At 47.4% G+C, this 17,562-nt stretch overlaps 4 protein-coding genes across 14 annotated transcripts in view; 3 read left to right on the top strand and 1 right to left on the bottom strand.

Annotated features, from left to right (window-relative positions):
* Kmt2a (lysine methyltransferase 2A) overlaps window positions 1-5,698 on the top strand; it is an 86,146-nt gene extending 80,448 nt beyond the window's left edge. For all 4 annotated transcript variants that reach the window (XM_078047117.1, XM_078047118.1, XM_078047119.1 and 1 more), the window contains one exon: window positions 1-5,698. In XM_078047117.1, coding sequence (XP_077903243.1) covers window positions 1-276 — 276 coding nt within the window. In that variant the 3' untranslated portion in view covers window positions 277-5,698.
* Window positions 5,574-9,522, top strand: Ttc36 (tetratricopeptide repeat domain 36). The gene is made up of 3 exons (XM_040285313.2): window positions 5,574-5,715; window positions 6,647-6,835; window positions 9,205-9,522. The coding sequence occupies exons 1-3, from the start codon at window positions 5,598-5,600 to the stop codon at window positions 9,465-9,467; spliced, it is 570 nt and encodes a 189-aa protein (XP_040141247.1). The 5' UTR covers window positions 5,574-5,597; the 3' UTR covers window positions 9,468-9,522.
* The window catches only part of Ift46 (intraflagellar transport 46), a 26,961-nt gene continuing 18,229 nt past the window's right edge, over window positions 8,831-17,562 (bottom strand). For all 3 annotated transcript variants that reach the window (XM_005328333.5, XM_005328334.5, XM_078047127.1), the window contains 4 exons: window positions 16,715-16,775; window positions 16,340-16,425; window positions 9,195-15,888; window positions 8,831-9,041 (listed from right to left, as the gene is read on the bottom strand). In XM_005328333.5, the coding sequence (XP_005328390.1) occupies window positions 15,790-15,888; window positions 16,340-16,425; window positions 16,715-16,775 (246 nt within the window). In that variant the 3' untranslated portion in view covers window positions 8,831-9,041; window positions 9,195-15,789. The remainder of the gene's footprint in view (window positions 9,042-9,194; window positions 15,889-16,339; window positions 16,426-16,714; window positions 16,776-17,562) is intronic.
* Window positions 9,589-14,114, top strand: Tmem25 (transmembrane protein 25). 6 transcript variants are annotated; one of them, XM_078047122.1, is made up of 10 exons: window positions 9,589-9,759; window positions 10,080-10,114; window positions 10,286-10,380; window positions 10,630-10,941; window positions 11,330-11,620; window positions 11,830-11,961; window positions 12,207-12,237; window positions 12,377-12,495; window positions 12,606-12,692; window positions 12,812-14,114. In XM_078047122.1, the coding sequence occupies exons 1-10, from the start codon at window positions 9,589-9,591 to the stop codon at window positions 12,883-12,885; spliced, it is 1,347 nt and encodes a 448-aa protein (XP_077903248.1). In that variant the 3' UTR covers window positions 12,886-14,114. The 6 variants fall into 6 exon arrangements, with proteins under 6 accessions (XP_077903248.1, XP_021584132.1, XP_077903249.1 ...); XM_021728457.3 differs by having other exon boundaries at window positions 12,395-12,495; XM_078047123.1 differs by having other exon boundaries at window positions 10,289-10,380.

The following is a 17,562-nucleotide window of genomic DNA, read 5'->3' on the forward strand; positions in this document are numbered from 1 at the left end:
GGCATTGGTTGCTACATGTTCCGAATTGATGACTCAGAGGTGGTAGATGCCACCATGCATGGAAATGCTGCACGCTTCATCAATCACTCATGTGAGCCAAACTGCTACTCTCGGGTCATCAACATTGATGGGCAGAAGCACATTGTCATCTTTGCCATGCGTAAAATCTACCGTGGAGAGGAACTCACTTATGACTATAAGTTCCCCATTGAGGATGCGAGCAACAAGCTGCCCTGCAACTGTGGCGCCAAGAAGTGCCGGAAGTTCCTAAATTAAAGCTGCTCTCCTCCCCCTGTGCTGGAGTCCTAGGACCCAGGGCCATCCAAAGCAATGCTAAGGCCTTTTCCAGCATCTAGGAGCTCCAGGATTGAGCCGGCACAATTGAGGGGCCTCCGTGATGGCATCACACCCTATGTCCCATATTCACATCATTATGTGATCGTAGTCCTGGGGAAGAGAGGAGGTCTTGAAGATCCTTGATTGGCTTTTTCCTAGGGCCCCCTGTTTGCTATTAAAAGTGGGAAACAGGTTCCCTAGGAGATTTATCTGGAAGGAGCCTACAGAGGGTTAGTTATATGGTAGATGAGGCCTGAGCATCTCAGAGAACAAGTTGTCATCCTTGTCTTGGCCCTTTCCCAAGCACTATAAGTGAGGGGTCAGGCAAGACCCCAGATGCAGGGCTGGTTGGATACCTAATAGTTTGCTCATCAGGCCCCAAGTGTGGCCGTCTGTTGAACAAATAGAGAAGGTCTGGTGATTTTTCCCTACTATCTTCCCACTTAAGAGTTCACTTCCAGTTGGGAGACAAGATTCCTAGCATCTCTGGTGTCAAAAGGCTGTCTTGGGGTTGTGCCAATTAATTACCAAACATTGAGCCTGTGGGCTTTGAGTGGGAGTGTTACCCCAGTGGGCCTTATCTCAGCCAATTACCTTTCTTGACAGTAGGAGCGGCTTCCCTCTTCCATTCCTTCTCTTCACTCTACTTTCTTCCCTTTCCCTGTCCTTCATCCCACTGCTTTCCATTTCTTTCTGGGTGGTAGGGGAGATTGACTCCCTGCTCAAGGACACTCCCTGTTGGGCGTAGGATGTGCCTACAAAAAGTTCCCTGAGCCTGTAAGCACTCCAGGTGGGGAAGTGGACAGGAGCCATTGGCCATAACCAGACAGAATTTGGAGAAGTTTTCATAAAGCTCCTCTGAGAGTTTTAAAGAAATATATGTAGCATGATTTTTTAGAAGAGGATAAAGGTTATTTAAATAGGATTTGATCATGCAACAACCAGAGTGTCACAACCAGGACAACCCCTGGGCCCCATTCCTAGGGCGTGGTTACTTTGTTTTCCCCTTGTTAAGACATAGGAAGACTTAATTTCTAAATGGTCAGCGACCAATTGATGGCAGAACACTAATCATATTTCCAGGCCCAAAACTTGGGGACTAGACCACCTTGTGTTGAGGGACCTCTGCCACCTGTGCGCAATCCATGGATGAAGTAAATTAAATGACACTACTGCCCTGATTACTCCTTAGGATGTCGTCAAAATAGCATCAAATGTTTCTCCTCTTTCTTCCCCCAAGACAGTCCTGAACCTGTTAAATTAAGTCATTGGATTTTACTCTGTTCTGTTTACAGTTTACTATTTAAGGTTTTATAAATGTAAATATATTTTGTATATTTTTCTATGAGAAGCACTTCATAGGGAGAAGCACTTATGACAAGGCTATTTTTTAAACTGCGGTATTATCCTAATTTAAAAGAAGATCGGTTTTTAATAATTTTTTATTTTCATAGGATGAAGTTAGAGAAAATATTCAGCTGTACACAAAGTCTGGTTTTTTTCCTGCCCAACTTCCCCCTGGAAGGTGTACTTTTTGTTGTTCCATGTGTAGCTTGTTTGTGCCCTGTTGACGTAATGTTCCCTGGGTCTGCTCTTTGACATAATGGAGAAGGAAGGTCACCCAGCTCCATTAAGCCACTCCCCTCCTTCCACACTGAAGCTCCTCAAAAGGCTACTGTAGTATGTTAACACACCAGTTTCTTCTCTTCTTTCCCACACTGTCCCTCTGTCTCTGGCACTGGCCCCAGAGTAGTGAAAGGCAGTGCTCTTTTGCGTTTCCCTCATCTTTACTACTTCAGAGTTAGCAACTAACAAGTTAAATGCACCTTGACATTCTTCATCACCATCTGCCTCATAGATCACCTCCTTTCCTTTCCCTCTGCCCACCAAGTCCTCATATCTGCAAAGAACCCATTGATTCCCTTGTGCCCTCTTTTGGGGCAGCCCGTTGAAACTGAAGCACAGTCTGACCACTCACGATAAAGCAGATTTTTCTCTGCCCCTGCCACAAGATTTCAGAGTAGTGCAGTCCAAGTTGAGGCTGGGGCACCCTTTTCTTGCCACAAGAAGCCCATTCCTCTGTTAAGTCTAGCAAAGCAATACGACTCAGCCCAGCACTCTCTGCCCCAGGACTCATGGCTCTGCTGTGCCTTCCATCCTGGGCTCCCTTTCCTTCTGTGACCTTAAGAACTTTGTCTGGTGGCTTTGCTGGAACATTGTCACTATTTCCACTGTCATGCAGGGGAGCCCAGCACTGTGGCCAGGATGGCAGAATTTCTTGTCATCGTGGAGAAGTGCCAGCAGGGGACTGGGGAAAAGCACTCTACCCAGACCTCACCTCCCTTCCTCCTTTTGCCCATGAACAAGATGCAGTGGCCCGAGGGGGTCCACTAGTGTCTGGTTTCCTTTATTATTGCACTGTGTGAGGTTTTTTTGTAAATCCTTGTATTCCTAGTTTTGTTTTTAAGAAAAAAAAAAAACCTTAAGCTGCATTTGTTACTGAAATGAATAATGCACTGATGGGTCATGAATTCACCTTGAGAAAGACCCAAAGGCCAGTCTGAGGGTGGGGGAAACTCAGCTAAATAGACCTAGTTACTGCCCTGCTAGGCCATGCTGTACTGTGAGCCCCCTCCTCCTCCTCTTTCTATAATCCCAAACCCTGAGGTCAGGGGAGGAACCTACACCTTTCCTTCTCCTGCCAGCTGCAGATTGTTTGCCTTGCCTTTCCACCCCCAACCGTCAACCACAGAAATGAGAAATCCCTCTTAACAGCTCAGCCTTGAGTCCATTGCCAAAATGTCAGCATACCTGCCAGCAACTTGGAGAATAAGCTAAGGTTTCCCTGTGGGAGGGAATGAGGCAAAACGGCATTTCTATCTCCAAAACATGTCCGTGAGTTTGTTTAGAAAGTGACCAAGGGAATTTTCGCACAGAAATGCAGATTGAGGAATTGTGGTGGGTCATTCCCAAGAATCCCCCAAGGGGCACCTCAGATCCCTAAGGAATAACAGCTGCAAACCTTGTCAGTTCTCAGTGAGAGCCAGCTCACTCAACGCTTTGCTGCTAGAACCTGTTGTGGCTGCATTTCCTGGTGGCCAGTAACAACTGTGTAACCAGAAAAGCTGCATGGCACTGACCCTTTGGCCGGAACCTGGTCCCTTGGCTCCCTCTGTTGATACCCACCATGTCCAACACAACCCCTCTTTCTGTTTTTAGACCAGTAACAAGAATTAAGGGGAAGCCCTGGCACTATATGTTTTCATCCAGACTCCTTTTGCCAGGACCCAGCCCACCACCCTGCTTTCCTCTGTCAACGCCACCACCACCACCACCCCCCCGCCCGCCGGCCAATGCAGTGAGCGCCATGCAGCCATCTTGAGTTAAAAAAAAAAAAAGAAAAAAAAATACAACACACACATACACATACACACACTTTTAATGAATGTATCTTTCTAAAGGACTGACTTGTTCAAATATCTGAAAATACTAAAGGTGAAAACCTTGTCAGATGTTAACTTTAAGTTTGATTTGGGATTCTTTTTCATATAAACTAAGTTGCTTTTGTTTTTAAGGAAAAGCGGGTCATTGCAAAGGGCTGGGTGTAATTTTGTTTCATTTCCTTCATTTAAAGCAATACAAGGTTATTGAGCAGATGGTTTTGTGCCGAATCATGAATACCAGTCAAGTCTCACACTCTGAAAAACTTGCAACCTTTTTGTTTGTTTTGGTTTTCAAATAAATATAAATATGATATATATAGGAACTAATATAGTAATGCACCATGTAACAAAGCCTAGTTCAGTCCATGGCTTTTAATTCTCTTAACACTATAGATAAGGATTGTGTTGCAGTTGCTAGTAGTGGCAGGAAAACATCAGGCCAGCGTTCCTCTGATTCTCTAATGGGGAACCCCAAACCACAAAGGGACGATAAAACAGGCCATTCCTAGGATCAGAGCGATGCAGAAATGGTGTCACCTGGATTTTCCTGCCCATGAACGTTGCCAGTCAGCACCTGTGCTCCTTGTTTCTCTATTTTTGGTTATGAATGTTGGGGTTACCACCTGCATTTAGGGGAAAATTGTGTTCTGTGCTTTCCTGGTATCTTGTTCCGAGGTACTCTAGTTCTGTCTTTCAACCAAGAAAATAGACTTGTGGTGTTTCTTTTATTGAACTTTTAACAGTCTCTTTAGTAAATACAGGTAGTTGAATAATTGTTTCAAGAGCTCAACAGATGACAAGCTTCTTTTCTAGAAATAAGACATTTCTTGACAACTTTATCATGTATAACAGATCTTTTGTTTTGTTTCGTTTTTTTTTTTTTTCCTTGTGTTCTTCCAAGCTTCTGGTTAGAGAATAATAGAAAAAAAAAAAAAAAGGAAAATGTGTCTAAAGTCCATCAGTGTTAACTCCCTGTGACAGGGATGAAGGAAAATACTTTAATAGTTCAAAAAATAATAATGCTGAAAGCTCTCTACGAAAGACTGAATGTAAAAGTAAAAAAGTGTACATAGTTGTAAAAAAAAAGGAGTTTTTAAACATGTTTATTTTCTATGCACTTTTTTTTATTTAAGTGATAGTTTAATTAATAAACATGTCAAGTTTATTGCTGCACATAGTTGAACTTCCTTTTGGCCTTGATGGGTGGAGAAAGGGGGAGAGGTGTGGACTGTGACCTGATCACAGAGTACCTTCCACAGGGCTATGTTTTAAGATGGAATCACTGAATTGTTCCCCATAGCCACCTTCAGGTCCCACACACACTGGTTCTCTAACTGCAGGATTTTATTCCCTTAGCAATGATGTATGTTCAGGACCTAATTTAACATTCTGGATATGAGCAAGGAGTCAAGAGGACAAGGGAATAGTTCTTTACTTTCTACTTATCCCCCCTCTTTTATCCAGGGGAGGTCAAACAAGACTTCTAAGATACTGTGAATATAATAAAATAAAAACATTTCAGCACTTTCTCTTTGCTCCACTCCACCTTAAGGCTGGAACTAGATTTGTTTATTCTGTGTTGGAGGCTAGGTTCAGTTGAGAAATAATTATACATATTCTGCCATGCCAGGGGTCGATAACCCCAGGCCAAGGGGGGTGAGCTGACACATCAAAGCTAAGGAAAGAGAGACATTCCTCATGGGGGTGGTCCCCAGGCAGAGCCTCCCCTTTTATATAAACTGCCTGCTAGAGGCTCAGTCCTCATTCCTTCTTCCCTCTTATCCTGAGTCACCTTTTAGAACTTAGGCATTGAGCACCATGGGGACTCCAAATGATCAGGCTGTGTTGCAGGCCATCTTCAATCCTGATACCCCATTTGGAGATGTTTTTGGGTTTGACCTGGGAGAGGAAGCGGAGAAGGAAGAAGCAGATGAAGGTGAGTTTGACCTTGGTGTGTGACACTTCACATAAGCTGGCCCACTGCCCCCACCCCCCTTCCCATGATGAGAGAGGGAAGTGATGATGTGGGGCTGCTTGTTCCACTCCTTGGATTATGGTTTGCGATTCGAATCAGAAGCTGACTGATCCTTAGTGTCCCAAGAAGTGGGGTTGGCAACAGAAACTTGTCAAGAGAAGAAGGCCAAGGTTTCTCAAGTCCATTACCCCTCACACCTCTGAACTTACCACTTACTTCTTTCCATATCCAGGCTTAATAGTCTTGAGTGATATTAAACTCTCAAATCTTTGCTATAACAATGTCATACTCCATGGAATGGAGGGCAGAAGTAGGGCCGTGGGTAGGGGTTGAGTTTCATGATTCCAACAAGCACTTGTTAAATGTTCTTACTAGCTAACTCTTCTGCTGAGGGAGTGCATCCTCACTGGTCCCTAGTGGAGAACTGATCTTATTTCTAGAGAAAGAAGCCTAAGCCTTACTGAAACTTCATGGTAAAAATTATAGAGTATTTTCACCATCTGGTAATGTCCTGGCAGGCTTTGAGTAGGAGGCAGTAAAGCAGAGCTGAGGACAGACTGAAGAGCCAGAAGAACCAGGGTTCAAATTCAAGCTCTGCAACTCAGGGACTATGACTAGTCACTGACCTACAGGTAAAGGAGTTTGGTCTTCATTCTCTTGGCCATGGGTAGCCATCTGAGGTCCCTTTCCCAGATCCCTTTGAAACTCAGTGCTTACTCCCAGACTTGGTAACCTCAGCTCCACCTGCCACAAACACTGAAATTACTCCTGCTGTGACACACACCCAATCATTTCTGGCTCAGGTCTCCAGATTCCGAATTCTGAGAGGCTTTTTGTTGTTCTCAACTGCACATCGATCCTGTATCCCCACCTGGCTTCTTCCCTGGCACAGATGGAGTTTTCCCAGGAGCCCAGCTGGAGCAATCAAAGGCCCTAGAGCTTCAGGGAGTGATAGCAGCAGAGGCTGGGGACCTCAGCACAGCCCTGGAAAGGTTTGGCCAAGCCATCTGCCTGCTGCCTGAGAGAGCCTCAGCCTACAACAATCGTGCCCAGGCCCGGAGGCTCCAGGGAGATACAGCAGGTGAGGGGTAATGCCCAGGAGCCTCTGCAGAAGGGGCCCCTGAAGAGCACAGACAAATGAATTGGTTGTTGATGGGGGAACAAGGACCAGGAGTCATCAAATCCTTCTGGAGCTTGTGTTCTTACCTAAAAAGCCAAAAATGTGGTATGGGCCCTATAATCTCAAGGCCATTGTGAAAGAAGAGATTGCATTCCATTCATTAATTTAAGGAACATTTAATGAGAGCCTACTGTGTGATCCTAGGCTGTGTTGAGAACATAAAGATGCACTATTTGGGTCTGTGCATCGCTGTATACCTGTAATCCCAGCTACTCAGTAAGCAGAGGTAAAAGGATCACAAGTCCGAGGTCAGACTCTGCAATTTAGAGAGCCCCCGTGTCAAAATTAAAATTTAAAACGTCTGAGGATATTATTCAGTGGTAGAGTGCTTGCCTAGCATATGGAAGACCCTCAGTTCAATTTCCAGTACTATAAAAAGAAGAAAAAGATGTGCTATTAAGAGCTAACATTTATAGAGTAGTTATTACAGCTAGGCATTAAACATTTCACACATAGGTTATAGTAAGATATGTACTATTGTTATCCCCATTTTCTTTTTTTTTTATATTTTTCTCTTAGTTGTTGATATATCTTTAATTTATTTATTTATATATGGTGCTGAGAATCAAACCCAGTGCCTCACACTTGCAAGGCAAGTGTGCTACCACTGAGCCACAGTCCTAGCCCTGTTATCCCCATTTTCAAAATGAAACTAAAGCATGCAGAGATTAACTCACCCAGTATTCCCTAGCCAGGAAGTGGCAGAGCTGGGACTTAATCCAGGTGATAGGTACTTTTTGTGTGTGTGTGTGGGGGGGTGGGTACCAGGGACTGAACTCAGGGGCACTCAACCACTGAGCCACATCCCCAGCCCTATTTTGTATTTTACTTAGAGACAGAGTCTCACTGAATTGCTTAGTGCCCAGCTTTTGCTGAGGCTGGCTTTGAACTCACGATTCTCCTGCCTCTGCCTCCCAAGACACTGGGATTACAGATATGTACCACTGTGCCATTGGTGGGTTCTTAACCCTGCATGATACTGCTCCACAGGAGTTCACTCCAGCAGGCACAGCAGATGTGTAATCAGGTTACTGGCAGTTCTCCAACCAAAGTTTTGAAGAATGAGTGGGAGTTGTGGGAGTTAGCTGGGCAAGTGGGAAGGCTTCAGAAAAGGTTACTGTCTGTAGGGACCCTGAAGGCATGCATAGGTTCCCTCTGGGGAATTTCAAATCTCCAGGCTGTCTGGAGCTGGAAGTGGGTTGGGAGTGTCTGACCAGCCCTCATAGGACTGAGTCTTGAAAACATGGGTTTCACTGTAGGAGGGTTGTTGGTGGCGACTAGATCAAATCAGCTGCTTTCAGTCACTCCAGCCAGAATGGGAACAATGGGACAGAAGGGGTCATGTTAGGGACCAGAAGTCAGGCTGATGCAAAGGTGGAAACTACAGAAGCCTAGCAAGGAGCTTAGTGATTCTTAGGACTAGTGGTGGTGGAGGAGTTCCTAGGGTCAGGAATACCAGGTTTGAGAATTTGGACTACATTCTGGGAACAATGGAGAATTCCCCAATAGCCCCCTTTTAGTGTTCAATCCAAGTATTTTATGTGAATATTAACAAAAACACTGCAGGATAGCTCTGGCTCCATGACCTCCTTCCAAAGACATTAAGTACAAAAATGAAGATCATAGAGATAATCAAAACATGGAAATAAAGAAGCAAGAAACTGTTTTGTTGTAATAGTTTTGTGGTACTGGGGATAGAACCAAAGCTTTGAACATGCTAGGAAAAGTACTCTACCACTGAACTACATCCCCAACCCTGGGAGCAGCTGTTCTGAAGTGTGCAATGGAAAAGAGAAGGAAAAAAAAGCCAACAAAAGGAAAAGCCTAAGAAACAGTTGTGCAGCTAATGACGTTTTTTAAACTCTGGGATTTAGAGTAAGTGACACACTCAGTAAATGTTTTGTAACTTTTATGTGAAATGAACGACCCACTATTTGCGGAGTCAATAGGACAGATTCACTAATATGGTGAGCAAAGACCTCCACTCATGTTTCGGTGTAACTATGGTGGAAAATAATAATAAAGCAAAACATGAACTTCGTACCAGCTCTGCCTCTAAGTGGTGGTACAGTCCAGGACAAGTCTTCTCAGTCCTTCCAGGCTTCATCTGCGTAATAGGAACAACAATCCCCTCCAATCAGCTCAGACATTTGCCCAACCTCAGTGATGATCCCCGGTTTTTTTCTCCCAACCGCGCTACAGCAGGTGGGCGGGGGCTCGCGCGCCAGGCTGCCAGGCCGTGCCAATAACCCCTGCTCACCCAACCGCAGGTGCCCAGGCGGACCTGGACCGCGCCCTGGCGCTGAGTGGCGGCCGGGGTCGCGCCGCCCGCCAAGGCTTCGTGCAGCGAGGGCTCCTGGCGCGGCTGCAGGGCCGAGACGACGACGCCCGTAGGGACTTCGAGCAGGCGGCACGGCTGGGCAGTCCCTTCGCGCGGCGCCAGCTTGTGCTGCTCAACCCGTACGCCGCGCTGTGCAACCGCATGCTGGCCGACATGATGGGGCAGCTGCGCAGTCCCCGCAACGGGCGCTGAACTCGTCAGTCCGGGGACGGGAGGGGGCCTGAATCAATAAAGCTGCGGAGCCTCACCCACTGCACCTGCTTCTGCTTCTGCGTCCTACCCACGCGCCCACGTAAGGGGAGCCGGCACTGAGATGGACCCCTCACGGGCCCAGAGCGCGTGCCGAGCAGTGAAAGGACGGCCGCCCACCTGCCCGAGGTCGGGCATTGATTGGCTCTGCCTGGCGCAGGCCCCGCCCTCTCAGCAGACAGCGGTGCTCTGCAGACCTGAGCAGTTGCTCTGGCTGCACTCGGGAGGGAGCCAGGTGAGCTGCCTGAGAGGCAGGGGAAGGATGCTTTAGCGATCCCGGCCTCCGGGATCCAAGTCCACTTGAGCAATCAGTCGGAATGGGGAAAGGGGTATAGGACGAGAGATGGGAGGGGGAACGCGGCAGGAGAGGACTGGGTCGGGAGAAGGGTGATCCCTTTGGGGGAGGGGCATATGTAGACGCAGTGTGTGTGTGTGTGTATGTATGTGTGTGTGTGTGTGTGTGTGTGTGTGGCGCGCGCATATACGTATAGTACGGCTGCACGCTTGATTTTTGCTTCTCTGTATTTGCGGATGTATGCTGTTTGTCTCTGGCAGTTCTGTGCTGGATTCTGCGCTCGTAGGATATCCAGGTATGTGCTTTTGGGCTTTGCTGAAGGTGCCCCGCCTTGGCCACCGAGAGCCAGTCTACATTCATGTTTGCGTGCATGGGCCTTTTTGGTTTGGGAGAGTAAATTCCTGAAAGAATTGCTAGGCCTGTCTGCTTTTACCTGGCTGACACCAGGCCTGCCCCCTTCTCTCAGCAGCCTGGGCCCAGGCCCGGCCACCATGGGGCTGCCTCAGGGCCCAGCTACCCTCCCGCACACACTGCTGCTCCTGCCAACCCTTCTGAGCTCAGGTACATCCCTGTTTATTCCTTGGCCAAGCACTTCCGGAAATCAGAGCCCCATCCCTCCCCTCCTTGCCTGCATCTAACATTTGGGTACCCACTCCAGAGCCAGGTGCCCCCCTCCCACTGACCCACCCTAGGTCCAGCCAGTCCCTAATGAGAGAAAGGAGGTGCCCTGTTTTTTGGCCTGTTGCCCCTCAGCTAGGGAACTTCATCCTAGTCACAGCACAAAATCAGAGGCTGCCTGCTGTGTTCCAGGTTGGGGGGAGTTGGAGCCACAAATTGATGGTCAGACCTGGGCTGAACGGGCACTTCGGGAGAATGAACGCCATGCCTTCACCTGCCGGGTGTCAGGGGGACTTGGCACTCCCCAGTTGGCTTGGTACCTGGATGGACAGCTTCAGGAAGCCAGCACCTCAAGACTGCTGAGTGTGGGCGGGGAGGCCTTCTCTGGAGGCACTAGCACCTTTACTGTCACTGCTCAGCGGGCCCAGCATGAGCTGAATTGCTCCCTACAGGACCCAGGCAGTGGCCGGTCAGCCAACGCCTCTGTCATCCTCAATGTGCAATGTGAGTGTCCCTGGGGTGGGCAAGAAGAAAGGTTCCTGGTCCCCCAACAGCCATGGGGAAGCTGTTCCACAGGACTTTTAACAAACACTTGTCATTTTGCAAATATCAACTCACTTTATCCTCACAGCAATCCTATAGGGATTATTAGTATTTGTATTACCATTTTACAAATGGGAAAACTGAAGCACAAAGTGGTTAAGCAGTTTGCCCACAGTTATAAAAGTTGTAAGAGGCAGGGCCAGGATTCAAGCATAGGCCTGGCCATCCTGATTCTCAGTGCCTTGGCTAAAGAGAGGTTCAGGCCTCTGGCTCCTATCTGGATTCAAGAGCAAAGGGCCAGAATATGAAGGGCTGTGGTGAGAGCATACTGTTCTCTGCTTTGCACTAGTTAAACCGGAGATTGCCCAGGTTGGAGCCAAGTACCAGGAAGCTCAAGGTCCAGGCCTCCTGGTTGTCCTCTTTGCCCTGGTGCGTGCCAACCCACCTGCCAATGTCACCTGGATCGACCAGGATGGGCCAATAACTGTCAACACCTCTGACTTCCTGGTGCTGGATGCTCAGAACTATCCCTGGCTCACCAACCATACTGTTCAGCTGCAACTCCGCAGCCTGGCACATAACCTCTCAGTGGTGGCCACCAATGATGTGGGTGTCACCAGTGCCTCGCTTCCGGCCCCAGGTGAGCTTTGCTAACAACTGACCCAGCAAAGCTTCAGGTGGGCGCAAGGATCATGGTTCAGAAATGGGAGGACTTGTTGCCCTTTGGGTGGGTGCTATGAATGAATTGTCCCAGCCATCTTGGGTAAGGAAGACAGAGTAGTTCAGTTTATGGTGTCTCAAGGTTGGGGGTGCTACCCATTTGGAATCTAACCAATGGACAACCTGCAGGACTCCTGGCCACCCGGGTGGAAGTGCCACTGCTGGGCATCGTTGTGGCTGGAGGGCTTGCCCTGGGCACCCTAGTAGGATTCAGTACCTTGGTGGCCTGCCTGGTCTGCAGGAAAGAGAAGAAGACCAAAGGTAGGAGCAGTGTGGCAGAGGGTGGCTGGAGGAATGGTGGGAGGTTGCGGGGTGAGCACCAGGGACAGCCAGCAGGTGGAGCTGGGCAGAACAGATCATCTCTGGCAAGTGGCAGAGCACTCTGGTCTCGGGGCCAAAGTTAGGCATTGAAATCACTTTTCTGAGGATTAGAGGTGAAAGGGCAGGAGGGCAGAACCCAACAAGGGTGAGTACACTGAGAATCAGTGAAGTTTCTTTCTCCACAGGCCCCTCCCGGCGCCCATCTCTGATTTCTAGGTAACTCTTCATGGGACTGGATTGAATGGGCTGAACCTAAATATAGGCTGGGGACTGGTGGGGACCTGGAGTTCTTAGGAGGCCTGGAATGGGCCTCAAAGCAGGAGCCAGTGGCTGCTGACAACAGCACATGTCTCAGCCTTTGTATATCCTGTAGTGATTCCAACAACTTGAAACTCAACAATGTGCGCCTGCCACGGGAGAACATGTCCCTCCCATCCAACCTTCAGCTCAATGACCTCACTACAGATTCCAGAGGTATATCCGGGAGTGACCCTGCTTTATCTTCAAAAGTGCTTTGAAAGAGGGGTTAGGTTCCATGAAGCACACCCCTCATCCTGGGCACGACCCCCTTTGTTCTTAAACAGGGAAACAAGCAGACCAGCCAATCGCTCGCAACAGCAGCCGGCCAGAGCTTCTGGACCCTGAGCCTGGTGGCCTCCTCACCAGCAGAGGTACTGGGGAAGGGCCTGCTATTTTCCTCTTCTTTAGTCAAGCCCTAATCTATGCCAATGACCACTGAGTGCCAAGGACCATCCAGAACTGAGTCCTCTGGGCATCTTTGACCCCACAGGCTTCATCCGCCTCCCAATGCTGAGCTACATCTATCGAGTGTCCAGCGTGAGCAGTGATGAAATCTGGCTCTGAGCTAAGGGTGAGATGGGAGTGCCCCACCCCACCCCAGCTTCTGGACACCCTGAGCACCCTAACCCCCTGCTCCTCTCCAGGTCATCCTCTACCTGGCTATACTGCTAGCATGAAGAGACCATGCAGCTGCCACTTGCTGGGTCTCCTCCCTGGGGTCCCCTGTTGTTCATGCACATTATATGCTTCACTGGGATCTGACCCATGGAGCACAGGTATCATTGGCAAGACTGCCAGCCAGAACTAAGCCCCTGTGTCAACTCAGGTTGGGTGCCTACACATGATGACTGGGCCTTAGCAAGTGGCGCTCTGGCCATGTGTGTTCAGGTATCACCCAGCATCCAAGCGTGGCTACATGCCCCATATCAGTACTCCTTAGCACCTTGTACAGTAGGCATGGGGGAGGCCCTGCATGTCCTGGATGTCCTTTCTGTGCTATGCAGCTCTGTTCCCTCAGGAACATCTTGTACCCTGCCTGCTGCATAGAACCAAACTGCCCTTTGCACAGGAGCCAACCCCTGGCCCAGGGGCCCTGGCCAAGGACAAATTAGTCCCTTTTGCTGCATACATCTCTGCCCTTCTCTGTTCCTTTGCCCCACCTCCTCTTGGGCATCACAGGTTATACATTGGACCCTCTTCAATGGGCATTAGACTTCCCCATTGGCCTGGCTTCCAGTGATATAGTGCCAGGTGTTAGCACAAGTCGGGAAGGAAGAGAGTGGTCCCCAGGATAGCAAATGTGGTGGTGCCCAGAATAGCAAGAAGCTATGCATCATTTTTTACAGTGTTAGCACTTTAAGAACATCCCCTCGGTGAGGGGGCAAGAGATGGCCCCAAAGCCCTCTTGGCTTCCCAAAAGTTGGCCTTCCTATTATTCACTGTGAGTGTCCTGAGCCCTCAGGATTGAGTTTTCTCTCAGCGTAAACCTCCCCCACCAGTGGGATCCCAGCTGTGACCAGCCCCTGGCTGCTCCATCAGAAGGAATTCACTGATCCCGCCCAACCTCTGTTGTTTAGGAGATGGTCACAGTGGGCACAGAAGCTTTAGGGGTAGACCACATATCCCCAAATGTTCCAAGAATGCTTTGAAAAGCAACATGGAAATAACTAGAAATTACCAAGATACAGAATATATTTTTTCCTTGTTACTATCTTGTTTTGTGATTTTTCTCATGTTACTGCCTAGGACTGTGCTTGGAACACAGTAAAATTCAATAAACTTAACTGAATGAATGTCTCTATTTATTTCATTTGACTTTTTTTTTTCCTACTTTGGTGGCATTGGGGATGGAACCCAGAACTTTTGCACATACTAGGAAAGTACTCCACTCCTCAGCTACATTTCCAGCTCGTCAAAAATAGAAAAAAAAAAAACTTTCTTTGTAGTGCTGGGGATGGAACCCAAGGCTTTGTGCATGCCAAACAAGTGCTCTACCACCTAGCCTTTCCCCTAGCCCTTAAATGAAGTCTTTAAGTCACACAGTAGAGAAAATACAGCATGCACCTTTGTATGTATCAGGAACAATGGATCGGAATCTGCTAATTCAGTGTTTGCAGTGACATTATAGATCATAAAAATCATGAGTAAGAGAAATGACTGAATTTATGAGTGCCAAGTCTCAGCTCTAACAGGGACATCTGGTTATTCCTTAAAAACCTAATGGAGAGGCTGGGGATATGGCTCAAGTGGTAGCGCGCTCACCTGGCATGCGTGAGGCACTGGGTTTGATTCTCAGCACCACATAAAAATAAATAAATAAATAAAGATATATTTTTAAAAAATCCACCCTAATGGAGCATTTGAGTTCATATCAAAGGATATAGACAAGAGAGGTGAAGGGTGAAGGGTGAGGAAAAGATGCAGAGCTTCCATGCTCTCTCCAGGCATGCTACCTTCCAGGAATTTCCATTTGTTCCAATATTTGGAAGCTTTCTCAACCCTGTCCTTTTGGGTTTTTATGCAGACTTCATTGCATTGGCATGCGTGAAACATAGACAATTGTGCTGGAAGTGATTTAGACAAAAAGGGTAGGATCATGCAGGTGCTGTGGCACACACCTATAATCCCAATGACTCCGGAGGCTGAAGCAGGAGGATCACAGATTTGAGACCAGCCTCAACAATTAAGTGAGGCCCTAAGCAACTTAGTGAGACCCTGTCTCAAAACAGAAAATAAAGGGGATGGGGATGTGGCTGAGTGATTGAGTGCCCCTAGATTCAATTCCTGGTTCATTAAAAAAAAAAAAAAAAAAATTGGGTGGCCACCCAGTGCAAACAAACTGGGTGGGAAAACCTAGCAGGGCTTGTCTTCAGATTCTTTAGTATTCCTTCCTTGTGAGTAAGTGGCAGAATCTTCAGAAATGGATGTTTTAACATCTACCATCAGCCAAGGTAGGTCAAAGCATTTAAGACTACATTTCCATAATCTGCCTTAGGTAAGAGAAATTCAGTTTCTGTGGCCTGCCTTGGGAAGAAAAAGGAACAAGTTAAAGGAGGACAGGCGATCAGAGAGGAGAGACTTGAGGGCTAAAGCCCTCAACATTATTCTAGTCACATAGGAAATAATAAGGGCAATAGAAGAAATGAAACAGGAACCATGGATAAAAAACAAAAATATGAATTATATCAAAACTGACAGAGCATTTTATTTGTAAAATCATTGCCAACTACCTTTAAGAATAAAGAAAGAACTTCATCCCTAGCCCCAAAAGAACACCTTTTAATCTTTCTTCCCAGCTTTTATTTTGGGGAAATCTCAATTTTCTAACTCAAATCCCCACAGTGGTAACTCTCCTGGGAAGGCAATTTGAGACAGAGCAAATGTGTGAAGTGCTCTCTGGCAGACAGGTAGCAGCACATGCCTGCCATGAGCCCAGCGGCAGAGCAGGTGGCTGACAGGCCTCTCTCCTTAGTTGAAGGTTAGTGTCTCTGCTACATCTCCTGCTTGGGAGATGCAGTTGGACGGAGGAGTAAATGCTTTCTTGCCTTCAGCAAGAGCTTTAAAATGCTATGAAGAAAGGGGAGAGAGAATGTTAAGTATTTGGCATATGCTAGTTGCTACATTTTCTCACAAGAACTAACCTCTTTAAAAACCCTTTAAGCTTCTAATCTTCTTCCAGTTCTGCTTACAAACAGATACCTTGTGCTATCTTTGAAAAATAGCTAGAAATTTGCCCACTTCCTTCAAAAGTGACCCCCCCCACACCCTTTTTTAACTTCTTTCCTGCTTCTATTCATTGGGCCACTTGGTTCTCCTGAAGCACGGATATCCTCCACAGATGCACACCAAGTTCCATGGAGATTCCCATCTCTGATACTTCCCCATCCTCTGCCTTCTCTGCAACTCTTACTCATGAAGATAATAACTCCCCCACTGCCACAGGAAACAACTGCAGCAGGCCCAGGCTGGCAGAGACCCCACACTACAGCTTGAGTCCAGTCCCTGATCCTCATCTCACCTGTGAGTTCTTGAATTCCGAGTAGAGAGAGAAGAGTAGGTGGAGGGACTGAATCCGACTCTTATACACAGGGATGTCTAGGATGGCTAAAACAAAGAAGAACTCCCAGGAACAGAACCAAACAAACTCTGGGACTTAGGGGGCATTTCTGTTTAGGATAGCCAACCCCTTCCCACATGGGATATATTACTATGATTGTGGATTAAATACCCAACAAGAAGTCTCATAGGCCTGAACACCCCTAGAAGCTGCCACTCTGCGTAAGTGAAGGCTGTAAGTCAAGATGCCATCTTCCCAGAGTCAGCAAGCCCTTCTGAAGAAGGCCTAGGATATAGCTACCCAGAGGAAGGGCTGGGAAAGGAGAGAGAACCTTACCACAGATCATGTCAATGTACTCAGCCAGGCTACAGTCGATCTCTGCCGTGGGCAAGCTCACCTGGAAGAGGTGTGGGACAGACCACAATAAAAAAGCTAAAGTGTAAGTGGGCCCAAAAGAGCCACTCTCTGAAGGAAAAGAGCTCCTAGCATAAAACATGAATTATAGCTCAATTTGAGTTCCCCTAAATTCCTATGTTGAGGTCCTAACCCACAGAATGTAACAAACCCTCATTCTGCATCTCAGAATGTAACTGTTTGGAGATGCAATCTTTACTGAGTAAAAATGAGGTCATCAATGCAGTAAGACTAGTGTCCTTACAAGAAGAGATCAGGACACTGACACTGACACTGGCAGAGGGAAGACTATGTGAAGCCACAAAGAGTAGATTATCCAGGAGAGAGGCTCTAGAAGAAATTAGTGCTGCTAATTTGACCTTGGACATCCAGCCTCCAGAACTGAGAGAAAATAAAATTCTGTTGCTTAAGCCACCCACTCTATGGTGCTTTGTTCAGTAGCCCTAGCAAACTAAAACAACATCTCCCCCACTCCCACCCCCAATCATCGAAATGGAATTTACTACCAAAGAAGGGCCTAGGGGCTTCACCTCGCACATTCGAGACCCTGGGTTCGATCCTCAGCACTACATAAAAATAAATAAGTAAAATAAAGGTATTGTGTCCAACTGCAACTAAAAAATAAATATTAAAAAAACAAGAAGGGGGCTGGGGTTGTGGCTCAGCGGGAGAGCGCTGGCCTAGCACATGCGAGGCCCTGGGTTTGATCCTCAGTACCACATAAAATGAAATAAATAAAATAAAGGTATTGTGTCCAGCTAAAAAATATT

This window comes from Ictidomys tridecemlineatus, chromosome 4 (assembly GCF_052094955.1).
Source record: "Ictidomys tridecemlineatus isolate mIctTri1 chromosome 4, mIctTri1.hap1, whole genome shotgun sequence".
In the NCBI taxonomy this organism is placed as follows: Eukaryota; Metazoa; Chordata; class Mammalia; order Rodentia; family Sciuridae; genus Ictidomys; species Ictidomys tridecemlineatus.